Source organism: Dufourea novaeangliae, unplaced genomic scaffold (assembly GCF_001272555.1).
Source record: "Dufourea novaeangliae isolate 0120121106 unplaced genomic scaffold, ASM127255v1 scaffold246, whole genome shotgun sequence".
In the NCBI taxonomy this organism is placed as follows: Eukaryota; Metazoa; Arthropoda; class Insecta; order Hymenoptera; family Halictidae; genus Dufourea; species Dufourea novaeangliae.
In genome coordinates this window covers 420,240-442,882 of record NW_015374139.1, presented here as the reverse complement: position 1 = coordinate 442,882, position 22,643 = coordinate 420,240, and the positions used below count along the sequence as shown (strand labels likewise).

The 22,643-nt window shown below is 47.1% G+C and overlaps 1 protein-coding gene across 1 annotated transcript in view; it reads left to right on the top strand.

Moving 5' to 3' along the window:
• LOC107191400 (protein outspread) overlaps positions 1 to 22,643 on the top strand; it is a 153,042-nt gene that overhangs the window by 25,445 nt on the left and 104,954 nt on the right. Inside the window, 1 exon segment of the mRNA XM_015580429.1 lies at positions 13,702 to 13,782. Within this exon segment, the coding sequence (XP_015435915.1) occupies positions 13,702 to 13,782 (81 nt within the window).

Sequence of the window (22,643 nt, the reverse complement as noted above, 5' to 3'; positions counted from 1 at the left end):
GATGCCAAGGATAGGCCTCGATATCAGCCTCGTTAGCGATCATCCGGACAGATACCAGAATACACGGCAGTTAGCAGCCGTGCTGGGGGTTTCGTGGTCGTTCCATTAAACACGAGAAAAATCACCAGACAACACTACCTATCGTATCCTCTCCTACCATTTTCTCCCGGTGTGTATTAATAACGATAGGAACGGGCTGGTTTCACCGTGTATCCACGAGGAATCCTGGCTTAATTGCCCGATGGAGGAAGGCTTGGTGGAAATTAGACAATCGCTTAATAAGCACTGCATAGGTAAATAAGGGCCTCTCCTCGAACCACTGTCTCGAGAGACAAGCTAACCCCGAGGTTAGGAAAGAGAGTCCATTGTGCAATTCTTCATTTCAGTGGTCCTCACCACGGTTAATAATCCTCCTAGACACTGATGGCAACCGTCGGTGTCGTTGAGATTACGAACACGATTGCCCAACGTATTACCAGCGTGTTTGTCACCGTGTTTCGTCAGCAGGTCTGATTACTCGCGAAAAACAACAGACAGACTCTTTTTCCCTCCTCCACAGCTGGGTTCTCGTGCAATTACCAATTCGTGGAGGTGCCATTAGGACCTGTACGTCCCGTCGCGTCCAGTTTTCGTGTCGCGGCTGTCGTCGAGGCGTGGTGGCCGTGTATGCACAGGTTGTTTGGCGAATGGCGGCTCGGCCGGTTCAGGTCGTGGCGTTAAGCGTGCCACTGTGTCAGTAACAGTACTTCTCGTAAAAGAGGCTCGGCCTCCGAGGTCGCGACCCCGCGACCCCAGTACGTGATACCCCTTTAACGCGTAACGAGCTTTAAACAGTTCGCGAAACCATATGCCCTGGCTACCTATTAAACCGCTAATAAGCCGACCAAGGGACACGATTGGTCGAGTTTTGAGCCCCTGTTGGGGACGGTTTGTGGTACGTTTCTTTGACGATGGAGCTATCCAATTCGATTTGCACCAGGGACTTCTCAGGAAACGTAAAATACTGGTATTTTACCGGTATATTTGGTGGCACCCTCGTGAGCCAACTCAGCTTCCGCTAGGGAAAAGAGTGACATAGGGGAAGGGCTTCCTACAACTTGATAAATTTATGCCAAGTACTGAAATGTCAGTTTCGGTATATCTTTGATGACATAATACCGGTTTATGTATAAATTTTACGCATGTAATAAATTTACCGATCTATTCTCGCAAAACGATCGACAGCTCCAGGTACGTAGGTTTCGATCGAAGGAGGTTGAAATCACCAAGGATCGCTCTAAAACCGTCGTGCACGTTTCGGTCTCTTACAGTTCTCTGTCGAAATTTTGGAGGCCTAGACGGCCGATTTTATCGATCACCCCCGGCGAACGCGAATTATTCTCTCCCATAGAGCCGCTTGAAATCTGTCAATTATCTCGAGTTTCCCAGACGTTTCTCGGGAGTAATGAGCACGATGACTTTTCCCTTTTTCCTCTCTCGGTTGATTTCCATGGGCTAGTCTAGCCCGGCATCTCGGCTCGGTGACGAAATCTTGGGGGATACCGTATTAGACAGGAATCCGTGCGCGGCTGATTCGTGGTCCGCCGTCTTTCGAGTGAAAGGCCCGCCGAATGCGTCGTTGTGTATAGAGACAAGCCGGCCAAAGGAGACCACCGATGGGAGAACGACGGTTTGTTGCCCAATCTGCGCGATACTGAAATTGAAATTCGAGAAATTCCCGTGAGATGTTGGACATGATGATCCCACGTCCTCGATCGGTGTACAGGGCGATAAAAGAAAAGCGTCTGAGACTTCTAGGGTTTAGGTCCAGGGGCTTATGGCCAGTGATGGGAGTGTAAGCCCCTCAATTCGAAAATGAACACGAAATAGGAATCACTTCGAATACGATTCGATAGTTAAAATTGTTTTTGAAGGTTCGATAGGTTCTGGAGGTCTGGGAAGTCTTGAAAGTCTTACAATGAAATAGATATTCGAGTGGATGAATATTTTTAAAGTAGATCGAAAGATACAACTTTAAACACAGTTTTGTTCTTAAATATTATAGTTACTACTTGGACGAAAAACCATTCAGAATGCTTTCGATTGCTTACAAAACCTGTCGAAACATCAAGATTTGTAAGATTTGTCAAGATATGCAGAAATTACAAATATCGAATCACGTTTGAAGTGAAAAAAAAAAAAGGAAGATACAAAACTCACCTCTACGGATCATAGATTGATGTATATTTTCCAATATTGTAAGTACTATAAGCCCTTAAATTTTTAGACGTTTTTTTATCGCTCTGTGTATGCACTGTATTTGAATGGGTATCGCGAGTTTTCCATCAGGGATCCCGAGACAGAATTGAATTCGACCCGATCCATTGACCCACCCCGAACCGTCACGACCCATCGCGCGACACTGTTAACCGGCTAACCGGTCGCTAACTGTCCGTGGAATCAGAGTTTAAACGATTCTATTACTGACCTCTCAACGGGTCGGGCCAGCTCTGTTCTGCTTGGTCGTCCGGAAATTCGTGAACGACCGTTGTCCCTGGATCGTTGAGCATCCTTGGACCATTAAGTTCGTTGGAAGTTGTAGTTGAAGTTAGCTACCATCTTCGATTCTGTCCCAGTGCGCCTGTTAATTCATTGGCGTGGACGTTCTCCACGACCGTTTAATTACGTTCGATAAAGCATATTGAATCTATAGCATCGCAGATGTCTGTACAATTTACTTGTCAGAAAGAGCGTTTATTGGAGGACTAAGGACATGGTTACAGATCATCATGCAAAATGGCATACTCCAAAAGGAATTTTCTATGCAATTCCACGCGTATTGGGATCAATTTATAGATTAGAAATTGACTTTTGCTGCGTCCAGAAGAAAAACTGTTGGGTCAATTCTCTTGCTGGCGATCCACGCCTTGATTCAGTCCCTTTTTAGGCTCGAAACGCATCGGACAGCCCATTCAAGGTTAACCTAATTCGACCTGCCTAATTACTATTTCTGTCCTGGCCGAGCGACCGTCGCCACGAATATTCCTTTTGGACTGCTCGTTTAAACCGCCCACATGGCGCGGACGTGACTTTATGCACGCGGCGACGCGATGGCGCGTTGGTCGAATGAGGATCGATATTACTTTGATGTAACGGGACGGTGGGTTGTTTTCTACTTTGGGATGCGTGTCGTCGTCGGACGGAGGTGTTGGAATGCGACAGTGTCGTTCGGGGTTATAACGTTTCTAATGTTCCATTCTCAACTCGTGCGATCGACTGTGTTTTTCCGTCGAAATATTCGCAGAAATCACAAAAACGGGCGTCGATTCCTTGTATGACGATCGGAACAAGCCACTGGCCTAACGATCCCCATGTACAAGAGGGGAAACCGCGAACCGTGTCGATCGATCGATCCTTGTCGTCCTCTCTTCGTCGCGTGTGTGCCCCCGTACATTTACTTCGCTTTCCGCGCAGTGGGTTCCACTTGTCCAAAAGGGAATACATATCCCTCGGCGTCACATTACTCGTAATCCCGGCCCCGCTAACGAATTCAACTGTCGAGTTAAGGTGAACGGGGCGCATGTAACGCTTCTAACGGTACATCACCGTGTATCCGTAGAGGCGGGCGCAGCTTAGCAGCACCGTGTTCGAGCTACCTGGGCCGCGCTCGCGGTTCGATTGTTTCCGTATCGATTTCCATTTCTCTCTTATGGCGACCCTTAGGCTAATGACAATGAAACGTATCGCCGTAACAACCGCAGCAGCCGCCGGTCCCCGGAGAGAGTTATATCATGACATTTTCGGGCTCGTTACGCGCGAAATAAGGGTGCGGACGGAGGGGGTTGGGGGGGGGATCGATTGTAGGCGTCGCGAAACAATAAGGAACAGACGAAAAATAGACTCTAGGTTCGCAGATAACGCAGGGATACGCGGGGTGTCCTTTTTAACTGGAAACGGTGCAATATACAGGGTGTCCCACCTAACGTGAGCACCTTAATACGGCGACTGCCAGCTACGAGATAACTCGTAGTTGAAACATTGCAAACATGCTGGATTATTTAAATACCTCTACAAAATTTTGGCAGAAGATTAATATCATAGTATAATTTAAAACAAGACAAGCAATATCTATTAATCAAACGCATATATTTTCAAAGATTTATGACTTAAAAATGAAATAAAGCGTGTCTGGCTACGTACGGCCTTTTTCACTGTGGCAGTGAACGTGTTAAATATCTTACTTTTGATTTTCAGAAAAATTCTTTTAACAAATCCACCAAGCTCGACACATTTTTGGACTAATAGCTATTCAGTCGATGATCTTATAGTGTGTTTGATTATTTCACTACTTTCCTGGTTCTATAATATTAAACTTCGTAACCCTTAAACTCAGTTTTCTCAGTTTAGAAATTAGTGGGGATAGTACACTTACGAACTGGAGAACTATAATTTCAAGTTTGGAATACAGTTTAGTATACACCCGGTGTATGTTCTCCACGAGAATATGTACCTGACCGCGGCGATATCGCCGATTTTATTGGCCGGTCGTTAGCCTGCTTGAAAGTCGCCTTGGATTATCGCTCTAGCTCCTAGGAAGTCGCCAGACGGACGAAAGCGATACCACATCGGTGAAATTGCGCGTTCACCGTTTCGACGATGAAATTCTTATTAAGAATTCCAGCGACCGGGTGACCGTGGAATCGAAGTTAGTTGGCTACCAGTCAAATGAATCTCATCGACGGTTCCATCACGTGATCGGTGCACGAGGGGGATTTTCGTTTTCACCGGGAGAGACGACGGTGTGTAGTACAACCGAGATATCGCGTGTAGCGTGAGAACATTGCTATTCGAGGTTCGTCGGACGAAAGCAAGAAACAAACCACTCTCTTATGCGCGGTGCGCAGGCAGGCTATATACCTACCGATTCTCTTGTTTCGCCCGCGAAATCGCAGTCGAGGCACGTCCGTGGTCGTTGTTACTCTCTCTCTCTCCCCTTTTACTCGGTACAATTTCCTAACCGAGCCTCCCTGTCCGATCCTCTCCCTTTCGAAGATCGCGCGGATTCGATCGGTCGAGGATTTCTTCATTCGGACGGGCAGCTTCCTTCTTCGCGATTCTGAATTATATCTCGTCTGTGATACCAGGCACACATTTTGCGTGCTTTCTACCATCGGTTGACAAGGGTTTCGGACTCTCCTGGCGAAAGAAGGAGAAAGAGAACAGTGGAATCGTGGCACACACACGAGACTCAGCCAGTCGCACATTATACCCATGATTGCCCGGGGCAACCACGAGCGGGAGGCTCGGCCAGTCATTCCCGGCAAGTGCGCATCACGACATCGGTCTACCTTATATCCACCTACGTTTATATCCACCCACGTTTTCCACCTTATTCACCTTAACCCCGCCGAGTGCTTTCGGGATCGTTCTCTCTCACGGCTGGCCGCTATCGTTCGAGGTCAGTTAGCTCGGAAACGGTTGGCGGTGTGGGTCAGGTCAAGAAACCGCCTCCGTTCCGCGAGATCGGCCGGGTAATATCGGTCGTGTAACGACGTCGATCCGTCCTTGACACGATTTCGACGCCTCTGGTCCGTTTTTTCCTCCTACTTTTTTCGTCGCGTGTGTCGTGTGGGCAACACGGGTTCACCTGAACTAGATCTCCACGTTCATGAGCGCGTTTTCTCGCGGATGGGGGCCATCCTTGTGGTCGATGCGTTTTTACTCTTCAGGATTCGCGGATAAAGATGTTCCGAAATGTGGAAGATTGAGATTGTCTGTTGGGTGCAAGCGGTATCCGAACTTTGTATAGTGAGGTCGACGAAGTATGGTAAATTTTCGATGAATGTTCGAAGGCTTTGACATGGAGAGGTCTCCAGCTGACATTTCAACGAGGTTTAGCACAGTGATAGAGCTTGGAATTCTGAAGCCAATCGTATTTGTTTCAGAATAAATTAATTATGAAATATTTAATGTTGAGTGCTGACGACTGAACCGTAACCGAACCGGTCGCCGTTAACGAAAAACAAGCAAATCATCCGTGCTCGATCGGATCTCTCGTTTCCGTCTACGAATGATTACTCGAACGAAGCAGAAGGGGGTGTCCCCGTCGGAAACGGTGAAATCCGAGAGGAGCCGAGGAGACGGACGATGGAAGCAACCGTGGAATCGTAACGTATCATTATGATCGTAAAGCATTCGTACGATTTACCGTCATCGATCACGATCGGCCAGCAAGAAATCGAAAAGCTGCTGCAGCATCCAGCTGTAGCGCTCAAGAGAGGGAGAGAGAGAGAGAGAGAGAGAGAGAGAGAGAGAGAAAGAGAGAAGATCATTACGTTACGCAAGATTAACCCACCTTCCCTTGTCCTCTTCTCCGTCTCGCCTTCTTCAAGACATCGCGCCGGCCGGCTGGCTGGCCTCCCTTCTCGACGTGTTACGTCGATTACCGGCTTGCGTGTTTTGCAACAACAATACAGCTGTGCATACAAATGCATACAAATAACCGAGGTCTGGTTAGCCGGGCCCCTCGAGTAAAGAATTACCCAAGCGAGAGAGAAGAGAGCGTTGGAGGTCGAAGACGTGTGGGTTCGGGGAACGGGCTCTCTGTTTCTGCCCCCGTCGTCGTGGAAAGACGGCCGGGGACCACACGGGACCACCAGTTGCCCGATGGAAGTTAGAAAGAGAGGAGAGAGAGAGGAAGAGTTCCAGGTAGAAACCGCGTGCATATATGTACGGAATAATTACCCGGACTACCGTCGACCATTGTTGCCACGCAAATCGCTAACGAGCTGCTGGTGGTGGAAGAGGTGAGAGAATGCATCCTGCGTGTGTTTCGTCGCGGGGAATAAAAACGACGCAACGATCTGGATGACGAGAAGAGATCGAGGAGGATCCTTTGATCTGTTTGGGGGGGCTTCGTTGAGCGGCGTGGTTGAGATTCGAGGCTATCGACACTAAAGATTCACCCATATTTGTCTTCAGGGTTGTTGTAGGATTTCATCTAAGCTGTAGTAACCTGAAAAGTTGGACGAAATTGGAAATGATTCTTGCATGATTGTGTAGAGGAAGGTTTGCTGAAAACGTTCCAATTCGGTAGAATTTGGGACTCGTTTGGTACTTGAAAGGTGCACCTCATCGTTTGTAAAGAATTTTGAGAATTTTCTTCAATTGATTCATTACGTTTTTAATACATATATCCTGTACAGGAATTATTAATGCAAGGTATGATTGCGACAGAAGAAGACAAATAGTTTTTTCAGTTAAGATGTTTACGAAATTTTAGTAATTTCTTCATGGTCGAGGTTTGATGAACATTTAGGAAGCAATACAAATTAAGTAGATAGCGATAAATTGATTTTTTGGCAAAATGTCACTGAATTCTTTCGATCCGGACTATTCATCGCCGGCGCCGTCGTCGGTCGAGCTCACTTTTCCCGGGTGGAGGTTTAACGACCATTTAATTGTAGGACTCGTGTTACGAACGCTCCGTTAATTGCAGCTAGCGTGGAAACGAAGCAATACGGTTGCATATGTCTCGTGGGAATGGGACGAGCCCCAGGGTCTGGAAAAAAATTCGAGGAGATCCCTCCAATTCAGAGCGAACTCGGTTTTGCGCTCGTTCCTCCGTGTCGTTGCTGTCCCTTTCGCTTCTGGCGTTTACCACGAAACTACTTTGGCGTCTGTTGAAACATCGAAGCAACGACTTACCGATTCTACTAAGATTCTACTGCTCTCACGCGAATACGAGGATTCTCGATGTAATCGTGTCGTTCGGTGCACGCTCCACAGAACTGCCTGAAATTTCAGAATTCCAGAATTATTTCTAGATACTTGAATACTTGCTTCTATTTAAAGAGTAATTCCTGAGCATTTGGGCAACGGGAGTATCTCGTGAATCTGGTACTCCGCAGGGAAACTGTTACTTCCACGTAGCTTCCTAAGGGGATAAAGTGCAGTACAGTTTCGCTATTGGTCCACCTACCGAACTATCCACTATTCAGCACAATTCCCGATTTCCACGATTTTCAGTAAACCTAGAGCTGTCGAGACATTAAAAATCCAATCGGGTGATCAATTATCGAAGCATTACTGTGCTTCCCTGATAAAGACTATCTATCAGAAAGCTACGATGTCTTGAAATTTTCCCAGGCTGTTTTCAGACCCACGGGTCGATCCTGTAGAAAGCAGGGGCGTGGAAATCTAGGAATAATGACAGACGTTAAATATATATTAAATAAAAATATAAATATCCCCGGCCGATATCCTCGATTTGTCCTGGACGGCCAGGAATCGTCGATCGAATCGAGGCTGCGTAGTTTCTTTTTTTCTCGCGTGTCCACGGCTAACTGCGGAAGAGAAAGGTTAGAATTACACGTTGGCGACGCACGGGGACAAACTCGTTCGCGTCCTCGTCGGCGTTGCGTTCATTCCGCTCACGTCCTTCGAACGCTGCCGATTTTTTTCTCTTCTCTCCGCGCTCGCTCTCCCGTGTCATTATCGTGAAAGTGTTAGGACACGATCCGAGGAGGATAATCCTTGTCATTGGTCCGTGAAAGAAGACGCGTGAAAGCGATCCAAGGGGGAGGACGAATACGCGCCGTCTCCGTTTGAATTTCGCAAGTTTTCGCGAAACCAGAGGTGTGCCATTAACGCCAGAAACAGTTGTCCATGGGCACATCAGACGATCTGTCCGCGAACACAAAAATATTACCACGAATAGTTTGTGTCTCTAAGGGAAACCAAGAAGAGGGGGGCTCCTTTAATCCTTTCGTCGATCGATTTCACGATGCGATAGGATCGTGTGCTGGTGGGGACAGGTTTCTAGCGAGTCAGGGGGGTTCGAGTTGGTCGGTGTGGACACCGGATGTGGGATACGCAGACGACGAGACGCGTGGGATTCCCGTGGTGATGCACGCGAGCAACCGAGCGTCCGAACGGGCTCGGCGTCGAGCAGGGAAACGGCTTCTCTTCTCCCAGATGGCTCGTAGAAACCTCCGACATCGTCTGGACAAATCGTTGGATCTGAAAATAGGTGAACACCATCGAGAGAGGAGCTTCGAACTCACCTGGGTAGGGGAAATCACTTGGAAAGAAATCGTGGCTTCGTCGACCTGTCGTTCTTGCATTGCATTGAAATAACAATGCACACGTCAGTGGTTATTTGATGGGAGATTTACGCTCCCCTCGAGAAGAATTTCATGGTAAATTGCTTCCACTCCCAGAAAAATCACCACGGTGGAGGATCGAACGTTCCAGAAATCGTGGAATTACTGTTACAAGCTTCGATCATGCGGAGAAAATTTACACTGGATGAGACTGGATTAACGATCACCGGATACAAAAAGAACCACTAACCCTATACAGATACCTAACCGTTCTTTCCTGTTATCGAATCGAAACAAAACCCTCGATCTTTCATAGCTTCCTGTGTTCTACCTGTTCACCAACCTAACGTCACGTACTGTATACACACACGTGGATACGTCGAACGAGATTTCGTTATTGGCATCGCCCACGACACGCTCTGATTGGCTAACGAGGTGGTCGGAGCCCCGACCAGATCTTTAATTGCCTTAATAAAGCGCAAGTTCGCAAACGGAGCTCTCTTGGTGTCACGTTCGACGCGATCGCTGCGATCGCCGCGTTCCATCGCCTGGCGGCGCACCTACGCCCGTTCCGGGGACCAGCTTTGCGTGTCTCGACCTTATTGGAAGATTAGAGGCGAGAGTGGGCCTGTATCTGGGTCGCGTTTAGAGCTTAAGGACTGGCAAGGACTCGCAGCTGAACCGTGTCAAGGACTTATCCCCCTCGAGGAAACCAGGAGAGAGAGAGAGATCCCCTCCACTGCTGCACCTACCGATCAACCTGTTGTCCAATTATTGCCAATCGCAAGACAAGTGTCTGCCCCGATTACGCAACAACCCTGTGACAGCAGCTTGGCCCGACAACCGGTGACTCTCCGTCGACCCTCGGATTAGCAAATCGTCGGACGATCGATCGATCAGGTTCAGCACCGCGGGCCAAGGGAAAGACAGATACATAACTGACCCCCGGGGATGATTTATCGAGGCGTCGATGCAGATCGCGATGTTTATTAATATCGGTTGGGACTGTTGTTGGCTCGTTGGAACAGAGGTGTTGCTCGAGCTTTCACAAGCAAACGAGAGTTCTGATTTTGCTCGAAGTAAAGTGTGATACACTTCGCGTAGATTATAGAGCCTGTAAAGTTGAGTCATATTAAGCGAACTATGAATAGGAGAGCTCGGTGGCGACCTCGACATTTAATTTTCACGCTGATCCTACTCGGTCGACGAATTAACACGTTCGTCATTCCCCCGTTTATCACCGTACCCCGTCGTCACTTACGTGTCTCGGTTGTAATTGTACAATGTACGTTAATGAACAGACTGCGGATATTTATGGCGAATATAGGTATTTATTAGCTGATTTACAAGATACTAGAGTCGAACAAACGTTTGTTTACTTTATTTATTATTCTACCAGGTTCTAAACAAAAGAAAAATTTTTTTAATTTTCATCTAGCTTTTAAGTATACCGAATTTCAACCATTTAAGGAGTCCGTGGCGATAACTCGATGGAATTCTTTTTTTTTTTCCTTTCGCCAGTTTGAATCGATATTGTGTCGAGTCCATGCTCTGTTTAACATCTTTCCGTTCGGGCCACGCTGATTTCCTGTCGTCCGTCGTCGCGTTCACAATTGACTTCCGGTCCCCATGGTTGCGCACGTCACACCCTGTCGAAGCGCGACGGGAAACCGGCTGGCGATCGTCAGAGATTCGCTTGGAATATTCTATGGAAACGAGAATACCGATTCACGCGATCGAAATTGACCCCCTTGCCTTGTAACATCGATCGTTTGATAAATTAGGCGTTATCTCGAAGTTTATTTCCATGTTAGCTACTGAACAATTTGTCTTAGCATTCTTTTTCTGTTTTGTATAATTCTTCCGTTGGACCGATACGTCTGATCCCTTCTTACTGTTTCCACTGACTGGCAACATTCAAAAAGACACAGTCGAGAATGAAACGTCGATTTCCTCGAGAAACGAAGGCTGTAATAAAATTCGATTTAGGATTAGCGGATCGATTTAATAATAGAGATTAGAATCAGGAAGTCTTTAAACTCCAAGGGGCTTTCATGTTTCAAGGTATATCTCCGTCGATTCGTCGTAATTGCGTTTGCACGGCCCGTTCGCGCACCGTAAATTGGTTTATCCTGGACGAGCTTTCTGTTTAAGCCCTGTTCACAATGGAATTCCGTGGCGTTACCGGCGTGTTTAGGCATCGTCGGGGCCCATGTTTTTTGTCGGGTTGTGTCCATGATCTTTTGTTTAGCCCCGTACAAGGGGAGCACCATAATTTTCTCCAAAGAAAGACGCGCACTCGGAGCACCGTCCGAGAAGGACTTCGAGCTCGAGTGCAGCAGCTCGACTTTATTTCTCCATAAAGCAGAGTGAATTCTCGTTCTTGCCTCCTCCGCCGGCCAGATGATCGCCTTGTTTCGTGATTGCCACGCACTGGAAAATGATCGTCGGCCACGAAGCACCGAAGACGTATTACTCTTCTTGCCAACGAGCGCGCCCCACCGTGGGCTCTCTTCTCTGTTCCTCTTCTTTATTCTTTTTCTCTTGTCGACGAAAGTGGTCCTCAGAAAAATCGTACAATTCACCCTCTCCTTGTTGTTTTTAGCTCGAGAAATATCCTTCTGGCGAATTTCGTCGGGGGACTCGACGCATTGTTTCTTTGTTGGCATCAGTGTCGAACTCGATCAGAGATTTTCCTTGGATTTCTATTAGCTTCGTGGTTGAAGTGACTGTTGAAAGTACATTTGCATAGTCGGGTCTGGAAGAGCAGAGAACACAGGAGTCTGTGAAGTTAACTGGAAAAACGTGGTTGACGTGCAAATATGTACTTTATTGTGCCCGTTGTCGTTTCGGCGATCAGCACAATCCTTCACGGCTGTCGAGTAACACGATACTATGCGTTTGATGGAATGAAATCGAGATGTATAAGCCACGTTTCTGATACGTTGGTACGACTCCCAATCGACACACCTTCCACTTAGTCACCGAACGTAGACGATCCACTGTGTCTGAAGACACTGCAGTCTCCAGAATTGTGTACAATTTTATTGTGAATAATCCCGCTGGATTATGCGTGTATTTATTGCGAGGGTATATTTACTCTAAACGTTCTTTATTTCATAAAAAAAAATTGAAAAATGTGTCAGATTTTCTGAAAATGTTTGAAAAGTGTATCAGTTACTTTTGCACCGTTTAAAAACACGTGCTTTTCCAGAGTGCTCGGCTCTAAACGGTTAGGCGAGCGCGACACTACCACCAGGAATTAAATTAAGATTATGACACTATCGTCTGGACGCACATTCTAATTACACCTGTGTTCCGCCAGCAGCTGCATGCATAAGGTGCGTTAATTACGCCAGTGCAACTGGGTCGACCAGAGAGACAGAGAGAGCATTATGTTCTAGGTGAAATTTTCTCTGGCTGTTCGGCTGTCGTACACCGAGGCCGCCGTTCGTCCCAAGCGTAATTCACGAAGTGACGCGTTATATCTCCGCGGCGATCGTTTAGTTCGAACCCCCGAGATACGTGTATCGGCCCGCGGGTTTCTTTTCAAATATTTGGAAAGTCCATGGCGCGAAAACACTGCTTGCCATGGGTACGGTCGATCCGCGGAAACCGTTTCCGCGTGCACCACCTTCGAGGAGGAGGGGGAAGAATAATGCGATGTAAAACGAAGTGTACCGCGAAACACCATTAACGGGTTTCCAAGGAAAACCGAGAGCCACGTTGCAGCTGTTCTTTCCGCGATAAAATGATCCACGGTCTCGTGGATCTTATATGAAGCGGAAAACGTGAAAATGAACATCGTTGAGTTGTGTTGAAGTCGTTTTGCTTTCGACAATTTTTTTTTATTGGACGGACGAGGAGTTGATAGATCTCTCCGGTGAACGTATATTTTTTAAGAACAAAAATATCATATGAACAGCATTTCGAAGACGATTTGTATACATACTCATTCTTTGTCCACAGCAAGTACATATTCTATAGACCATTTGTATACTCGTTGCCCGTACCGAACAGGTTGAATGTGTTAGAATTTTAATCTGATCGAATTAATGTAACTAAATCAACCCCTCAAAGTGAGTGATGGGGGGGGGGGGGTAGGAATATATACCTACATGCATGGGCTCGTTTGACTTTCCACCTGAATGGCTTCTGTTCCCTTCCCTATGGTCCTGAGGCCCCTTCCTTTGCACTTTGCCGCGTTTTCTTCCTAGTCGCTGGGTTGCCCCTAAATCTTTCTCCAAACATAATAATAGAGTTTGAAGAGGATCCGGGCGCGGCGACGTTGTCGGAAAGTTTGATTAACCGGCGGCAGAGGTCGGGAGGAAATTGCTTCTCGTGGTTGATATTAGCCGCGAGGTTCGCGTGGAATGCAACCGGGAACTTTTTTCATAATTCTCTCTTCAATTTTGGCGATCCTGATGTCGAGAATTGAACCCTTAGTAATCGACGAAAAGAGTGAAAAACTGTGGAGTTCAAAATGGCGGAGGAAAGTATTCTATTTCTACTGATTTTCAGCGCACATCCATACAATCTATCGTTCTATTCCAATCATTTTATCTCCCCTGAAATCATATTTCACGTTTTACAATACGAACGGAACTTTCTGTTTCAGGCAACGAGGAAGATTTCAAAGTGCGGATATCTGTTCGTCGCCCCCGGCTGGGACTTCTCCAATCCTCTGAACCGGACGAAGGTAAGCGGAAATTAATTATTAAGCCCTCCCCTTCTGATTCGAGCCGCGGCCAGGCACCGTTACCCGGCAACAGCCCCGCGGAAGCGTCGAGAAACGCGATCCGGAGGTGTAGATCGGAAACGGTACGTCGGGCCCATCGATCACTTCCGTTTCGATGCCTCTGTGCCTGCGGCGACGGTGGCGGCTGTGCTTTATCGACAGTCTATGATCGGGCCAGATCGTGTTACAAGATCGATCGAATCGCGGGCAATTTTCTCATTATCGAGAAAGCGAGAGGCGAAACGTGCCACCCCGTATCGTCGACATCCCGAAACGGATATCCTCTCTCTCTCTCTGGATCCATACGTCGAATCGTTTATTCTTTTGTATCGACGCTCTCTTTCAGTACCCCTCCGTGTCATTATTTCTCTCTCTTTAACTGGTTTTGTTTGATTTTACGGTAACGTCCGCGGGAACGTGACTTGTAAACTGTAAACAGTCGGCGTCGATCGTTCGGTTTTTTCCCCCTCCATCCCCCCACGTTGTTTTATATTTACGATCGCGAACGGATCTCGTTCCTTTCTAAACTTTCTCCCGCGAGCGACGATTTATCCGCCACGGGATCCTTAACGCGTCTCCCGCGGACGATTTTTCCCCCGCGGATGTATCGATAAGCGAGAACTACTAATCTTCCGTCTGGGATCATTGAAAACTTGATGGTTTCTATGGATCGAGGTGTATTCATTTACTAGCCATTACCGAGGCGAATTTTTTCCCTCGATCTATTTGTATTACCGTGACGAAAACCGGGGAAATCTCGTCCGCCAATAGACGTGTCTTCGAATCGTCGTGAAGATCGTCGTGTGGTTAGGTTGCGCAGTCCTTGGGCAAACGATCCATGATTTGGGTGGTAGATCATCCGAAACAGTAGACTCCAAGGAACAAACGTTCGAAGAACGACTGTGTGAAACCGTAATCGCGATTTTAAACGATCGATTATCTCGTGACGGTGTTTAAAGATTGCGAGCCGTGCGCGGACCGGCGAGAAACGCACGGGATAGAAAGCGGTTTCACGGATGACCGTGTTTGGCCTCGATCAAACGGACTCTCCCTTGATTTTCTATGACAGCTGGTGACCGGTACTGCTGCGCGAGTTTTTCCCCGTTCCACGAATAATAGCGATTCCTCCTTCCGGTTTGGCGATCGGTCATATAAGAGGATGACATCGCTGGATACTCCTGGCCCACAGAAAAATCACATGGATCTATTTTTACTCTCGAAAATTAAGAATGCTTCTTCCTTCTGCAATTCTATCGAATAAACACACGGAACTCGCAATCGAACGATGTTATAATCGCGTAATTAGAACCGTCAGAGGTAAACAGAGAGACAAATAGACGTCAGTGTTGAACACACTTTGGAAGCATCCGCGTCATACTTACACACAGGAGAGATAAATATTGTGTTTTCACAGCGAAGGGTCTCTAAATCACTGAATTATCTCTATCATAAAATTCTTATCGTCGTAACCGTGTCTGGCTGCCGAATTCTTACGTCTAGCGACGGTTCCATTTTTCCTTCCCGTTCGATCCACGATGATCGATCTCGAGTACTTTATACAGACAGAATATTAATATCGTCTATCGAGATGCTCCTCGTACCGATCCTGTACGCGAACATCGTCCATTAGATCTAATAGGCCACGTTCATCAGTTTGATCGAGCCAAGCAACCGGTTGTTGGCGAACACCCGTACGAAAACATTCGACGTGTTATTCACTGGCTCGAAAATTTATTTAATTAACTTCACGGAGCTATGAACGACATTTTGAGACTTCTTCAAAAACCGACGAACATGCGTGTATACCCGAAATGACCCCGGAAGCAGAGTTCGGCAGAATTTTATTCGAATAATACACAGTGAAAAGCAACAGTATCTAAGAATTCATTCATAAAGAAGTATTATTTTTTATAAAAATTGCAATTTTTACGTTTAAACAATTTAAAATGACGAAATATATTTATTATCTTTTATTCGTTATTCGAAACTTTTTATCTAGATTCTAGATAATAAGTTTGCCCATCTCTGCCCGGAAGTGAGCTTCGAGACTCGACGACCATCAGAAGCAGCCCATTGTCGTTTCACCATTGAAAAACCATCATCGAAAATCACATCGAGCGAGCCGGTAGATCACGGGGGCCCGTTTCACCGCGAGATACCACGGAGAAAGTGAATAATTAGAAGGCGCCTTAAGGCTTTAAAGGCCTTTAAAGACTAGGCGACGGGAACGGGTGCGTAACAGGGATACGATGTGGTGTGGTACCGACTCTTTAATTAAGCGGAACACCTTGTTAATTCATGCGTATATACGGTGGCTAGATTCCAGGGATTTTCACTCCGTTTGGCCCCTCCATTGCTTCGAATGTTTGTTTCATTTCGCTTTGGACCTCGTAAAGTTTCGAAAATTGATGTCTGAAAATCCACAGCAATTGTGTCATACCAAACACAGTCACGTTCAATGTAACACCAGGGAATCGCCGTGTTCGCGGTAAAACAAACGAACGACTCGTTTCTCTGTCGTTCCAATGGCTCCGAGCGATAAGGAAAAGCAACGACTCCGTCGATAAGGCTTCGTGTGTCGTCTCTTTAAACGCGTTTCTGGTTGCATAATATCGCGATTAAACGAGCATCAGAACCCTTTCTCGCCACGATCGATCCTAGGCTGTCGTCGAAGAAAAATATTTTTCCTTTCGTGTTCGTCGAGGGACGATCCAACAGAGTTCCTCCGAGTCGACGAGGAATAGTTGCATAACGACAATGACACAGCACGTGTACGCCGTCGAAACGAAGTCGGTTGCTACGTCAGCGTATCGACGTGTTATTATCGACACACACACACACACACACACACACACACACACACACACACACAACGCTGAAACTGAAATCCTCGGACACGTGTCAGCCGGTTTGTCAACCGATTTTTCGGTTGTTTACGTACAATCTGATGTTCTTTTAAACAACGATCAGGATATGACGGGAATCGTTGTTGCTTTTTTCGGGACGTTGCGTTACTATGTACACCGCAGTCGTTTTTTTTCTTGCACAATCAGCGTATACAAACACACAAAGAGACACACATATACACGCGTGGTTTATTGCGTAACCGACATACCTCATTGTTAGCCCCGGCTCTTTGTAGTCGAGAAAACGGTCTTATCAGGTGAAGAACGAACGAGCGCTTTCCTTTTGTCGGGCTGGCCTCGTGCCCACGTGGGCACGTACTGCTCCCATAAGAGAATTTATGTTTTATTAAGCTCGGAGAAGTAAGTTCTGTGCCTGGCCCCGGAACTTAATAGGCCTCACGCGGGATCTATTAGCTCTGGAAATTAGAGGCTGAAATAGAGAGGCGGACTTTGGCTATACCTATAACGGATCGGGTATAAATTATGCTTGAAATATTACGCTTAAATTGGATCGGGCGTGGACCCAGGCCACGGTGTATAGACACTGTTCTAAACGCGGTTTGCCAAGTTTCGACCTTCCTGGAGTTGATTTAAACCGATATTTGCACTTCGATTACAGTCGGCTCCGATTCTGATGACTTTGGTGCTCCGTGTTGTTCGAAAGACTAACAAGGAAAGGCATGGAAGTGTCCCCCGATTTTCATGAAACTTCGTACATCTGTTAAGCAGTAAAAAATAAGGGCTACGTATTTTTTTTTATCGGCTGAGACGCGACTTTAAGGGGTGATACCAATCGTCCAGTCTCCACGAGTCGTCCCGCGGCCGACCAGTCAAGCGGGCGGATTCGATCGAATTAAATTCACGCGGGTATTGCGCCATCGGCCTCCTTTAATTACCCAATTAACGCGTACACCGTGTGGCTTAATTTGTTCTTGCCAATCGAGACTGGCCTGGATCGCAGTGGCTGCGCTCAGCAGGGAGGAATTTGCGCGCAAAAATATTTTCCCAGGGACGGAGGAAACTGATGAAGAAATCGGCGTGTGCGCTCCTAACGAACAGCTACTACCGAACGACGACGCGATGGCAAAAATTGAGGCCGATCGCGCGCAAAATTCCACCAGTTGGCGGACCAACCATCGTTCATTTGCATCGTAATGGAGACAAACTTCCGTCCCGTTCGTTCGTTATTTTCAACGTGTGTTTCTATTTCTTTTCTCCCCGTTGTTTCTTTATCGTCCGGCGGCCTGTGTCCCGGTTTTCGCTTGGCAAAAATAAGTAGCGCGTCTCTAATGTTATGCTTTCACTGGGCATCGTACCTTTCAAGATCAAGGCGAGCCCCACAATAGGAGGCCGCGGTGCATGCCGGGATAATCATATTAATTTGTTGGAAACACCGAGCGAATCGTCGTCGTCGTCGTCGAGTTTTCATCGCTGTGTGCACGTGTTCGCGGGATTGTCGGTTCTCTACCGAGCTGGTCGAGCCACAGGGATCACCGCCGGATACACGTTGTTCAATTTACAACGAAGATAATTGTTCGGTAATCGTATCTCGCGGTCTGGATCTCTCGTTTCGAGCTATTCGCCGGAGAAAGGGGGCAGCAGTCTCTCTTTTCTCTGTGATGTTGAAATTCCGATAGAATTTCCAGTGAAATTTCATTAGAATTTACAGAAGCATTCTTATTACCGAGATTCGATCAGCATGATCTGTGGTCTTGAGCCAATCTCGAGGGAAAGGATAGATCATTTTCGCTGATACTCCTCCAGCGATATCTAACGCTGGGGATTTCTAATCAGCGAACGTTCTCGCATCCAAATTGCTTCTATCGACAGAGGCGATCGTCGGACGTCACTCCGTCGAACAGAAAACCTGCGTCTGCACTATATAGCATAACACGTTATATAGCAAAGTTCTCTGTCTCGTGATATCTAAATCGCCGTCGGTATTTCAGCAAGAAAACGGTGTTCTTTTTTATCCGCTGTGAAATTACTCGCATCAACGTGGAATCGTTCGTAATTCCACGGGGGATTATCCGGGGCGAAAGGGCGTTTCCTCGGACGTGGTTTGTTCCGGCTACGGCCACCGATGTATCGAAGAACCTTACGAGTTTTTAATTGAACAATATTGAATGAAGACAGGGGGGAAAGTTCTTGTTAAACGTCGACCAGAGGGATGGAAGAGAGGGGTGTCGAGGTGGAAGAAGGGGACGGCAGCTCCGTACGAGGCTTTAACGAGCGCGTCTTCACCGTAACGACGCGCATGCAATCGCGGCTTAAGGCCCGCTCCCGCGAAATGCATTTGCTTACGGCTGGCTCACGTACGCCCGTATAAAACGGCGCATTATTCGCAAGTTATGCCCCGTACGCACGTCGCTGCCTCTCGCGTTCTTTTTTTCTCTCGTTCTTTCTTTCTTTCTTCATCCCTCAACGTCCCTTCGCCGTTTCCCAAGCTGCCCGTTAAAGCCATAAGACGGCCCTTCCTGCACGCGTCGTCTTCCTTTCTCCGGTCGTTTTTTACGCACCTCCACCTCGTATTTTTGTTTTGCAACAGGCAGACCAACGTATTATCGAATCGTTTCGTTTCAATATTTAGCTTGGATGAGATCGAAACACGAGTTTTTGTTCTCGAGTCTCGCCAGTTATTCGGGTGCCCTGTTTCGTACCCGGAATCAAGAGCGGGACCATTGAGGAGGTGGATGAAGTGTATTTATCGTGATTGATTGAATATGTATAGTGGAGTATGCTACAACGAACAAATATGTTATAACGAACGTAGGTAAATACGACTTGGCTATTCCACCGATTGTCCCAGTCTCCCCACCGGCTCGCCATCGTTACCATGGTAAAGAAACAATTGATGATACGATACTTTTGATAACAATATCGTGAATAGTATCAGAAAGTCAGTTGCCATATTTTGCTATAGTTTGTGAAATTACGTACGGTATTTCAATGTAAATGCTACAACGAATAGATATTGTAACGAACGCAGTTCCAGGACCAATTAGTTCGTTGTAGCATACCCCACTGTACTTGAAGTTCTCTGGAATTGTTCCACACTCGTCAAGTCGGTCCTCCTACAAGTAATCACATATGGAACTCTCTCGAAACAGGAATGAAATCCTTCGTGTTTGTATTCGATTTGTATATGGTTGCCTCGACGGAGGTTGAAACCTTTTCAGATTATGGCTCCAGTTTTCGCGAAAGGCAAGACCCGACCAGGCCAGGTTGGTTTTCACTGAATTTTCTGCAGCCGGCCGAGATCGCCTGGTTACGGCTAGTTCCTAATTTGGTCAGAGTTCGTCCGCCTCGCCTTCGTTTCGCTTTCCATCATCGGAAGACGCTGTGAAACTGGCTCTATCTTTGCCGCGACGCGACTTTAGAGACTGGCTACTGTGACTCTCGTCGTCGGTCGTGATTAGTGATGGAATTGATACCAATACTATTGATCATATTCAATCGATTCAATACCCAAAGTGCTGAATGGAAACTTTGGGTACTTTGTATCAAGTATCAATACCGACTGTTCTTGAATCGATACCAATCCAATACGGCACTGAATCGAAACCCGTTTGATATCTCACTAAAGTATCGATACCTCACGAAAGAAATGCGTTACCGAAAAGTATTGATATTTCGTAAGGTATCGATACTTGCGTGTAGGTATCAAACAAGTATCGATACTTTTTGGTAGGTATCGAATAGGTATCGTTACTTTCTGGTTTCCGACGACACACTCGATTTTCAGATGACAGATAGCATTCCATTGGGGTCCAATCGAGATGGCGGCGGCGCGCAGGGTCAGAAAGCGAGACAAAGGTCCGGCCACGCTCGTCGTGCCGGGCTAATTATCGATAAGGCAATCAATCTCTGGAACGCGCCGCTCGGGTCAGTAATGCCAACCTCCGGGCCACGAGAGAAAGCAGTTTTGATTGGTGTTACGTGCCGACCGCTTCACGGTGTGTTGCCCCCTTACCCCTCCCTGTCCCGCGGTTGTTGCTCGCGAGTGCGCCGTGTGCAACCGTTTTGTTGCTCGTTCGCCACGATAATGAACTGATTATGAGTAAACTCTCCGAGGCGATTTAAATAATGGAAGAATCGATCGAGGACAGAACGATCTCGCGTTGATCGAAGACCGATGCGAATGGGGGTAGCGAAATCTCGATTCTTCGGCTACTATTCTTGTGAATTTTGTAGTTTGCTTCTGTTTCGTCCCAAAGGAATGGATATTATAGTCTTATAGTCGTGCATACAGTGTATTGCGTATTTAAAATCATTGGCGAAGTTTCAATATTGTTTCATTTCGAACGAAAACCCCTGGAAAATATTGGACACGTTCGATTTTCAACCGTGTGCAGTGTACAGAAAGATCGGTGCGTGAACACAGTACCGATTGTTCTTTCAGCTGTGAACGATCGAACTTCGAAAGTTACGTTTTCCAAATTCACGTTAAGTAGATTTTCCTGCGTCGAGGAACGAAGAAATCACGAACCCGCATGGGATAAGACGATCGATCCACGAGGGTCAATTTAAATAATGTGTATCATCGATCGACGTGTTACGCCGGTTCACGCAACCCTCCAGGTCGATTATCACGTGAACGGAAAAACGGGGCCAGAGATGATCCTTCCTCTTCTCGAACGTGTCGAAACACGAAGATCGCGTGATGGCCTCATAGAGTAGCGCGATCGGTATCGAGACACACAGAGGCCCGACCTGATTTACGATCGGAGAGAAACTCGCGGCTCGAATTCTTTCTCGGTTGCAGTTCGCGTTCGGTCGAGCTCGTGGACGAATTTTTATTAAATTCTATCTATCCCGATCGGAAAACCTGCGATTACGATCGGCGATGACGCTCGAAGAACCTCCTCTGGAAGTTCTGGAAGTCCATCTTTCAAATTATAAAACTGTCCCAATGGTTAAACGTTTTCTGGTTCAAAATGCACGGTTGAATATCAGCTATCGAGTAGCCTGTGGTACAGACTCACCTCGATTATCGTCCCGAACTCAGGTCCGAGAGGGAGAAATAGAGGGAGAAATACTTCAGACCCTCGTAAATTCGTCTTTTTGTTCGAAGTCCCGGCAACAAAAGCGGAGGGGCAACAAAGTATGCGTTTGACAGGTTCCACAGCCTCCCCTCCCCAGTGGTGGGGAATAACGCCTGGACAATATCGTGTAGAACAATCCAGACGATAATCGAGAAGAGTCAGTATCAAAATTTGAGCTAAAATTAGTACGTTTGAAAATGCCTCAAGACTAACTATAGTCAAAAACCGTAGGAATTTTTTTACCAATCCAACAGTTCTGCTGGATCATCGAGGCAGCTCGACAGCAAGCCTATTGCGGATCGCGGTTAAGACGATTGATACGCGTGGCCCGATTAAGCGGCCATTATTTAACCCGTGACACTATCGAGCTCGTTGCTCCAGTTTCCCCTGTATGCCCCACCCCCCTCTCCTCCGTGTATCGAGATATCCCATACGCGCGATTAAGTTTTCACGGCGATCGATCGAGCTTTCGCGGCGGCACGCGATCCCCCACCCCGTGTATGTGTAGGTCCCTGGGCCGTCGCTGGCGTTATTGTCGGCGATTAACATAATTTTATGCGACATTAATTCCTCCCAGCGATACCAGCGCGCGCTCGTGGCCTAATTAGATCTCTTAACGCGACGTTTAATTGAATTTATACGCGTCCCCGTTTCACCGACGGCCTGTCTCGTGTGTATCTACGCGGATATCACGGGGGGCCGAACCACCGACAGACATCACGATCCTTTTGTTCGACGTGGAAACGACCGCGTGTACCTGGACACCGTGTCGTATTTGTCGCGGGATTTGTTGGAACGGCGACGACAGGGCCCTGGATGTACATGTGTGTGCTTTTTTCACCCAACTGTATCGAGGGGCAACGATCTCCGG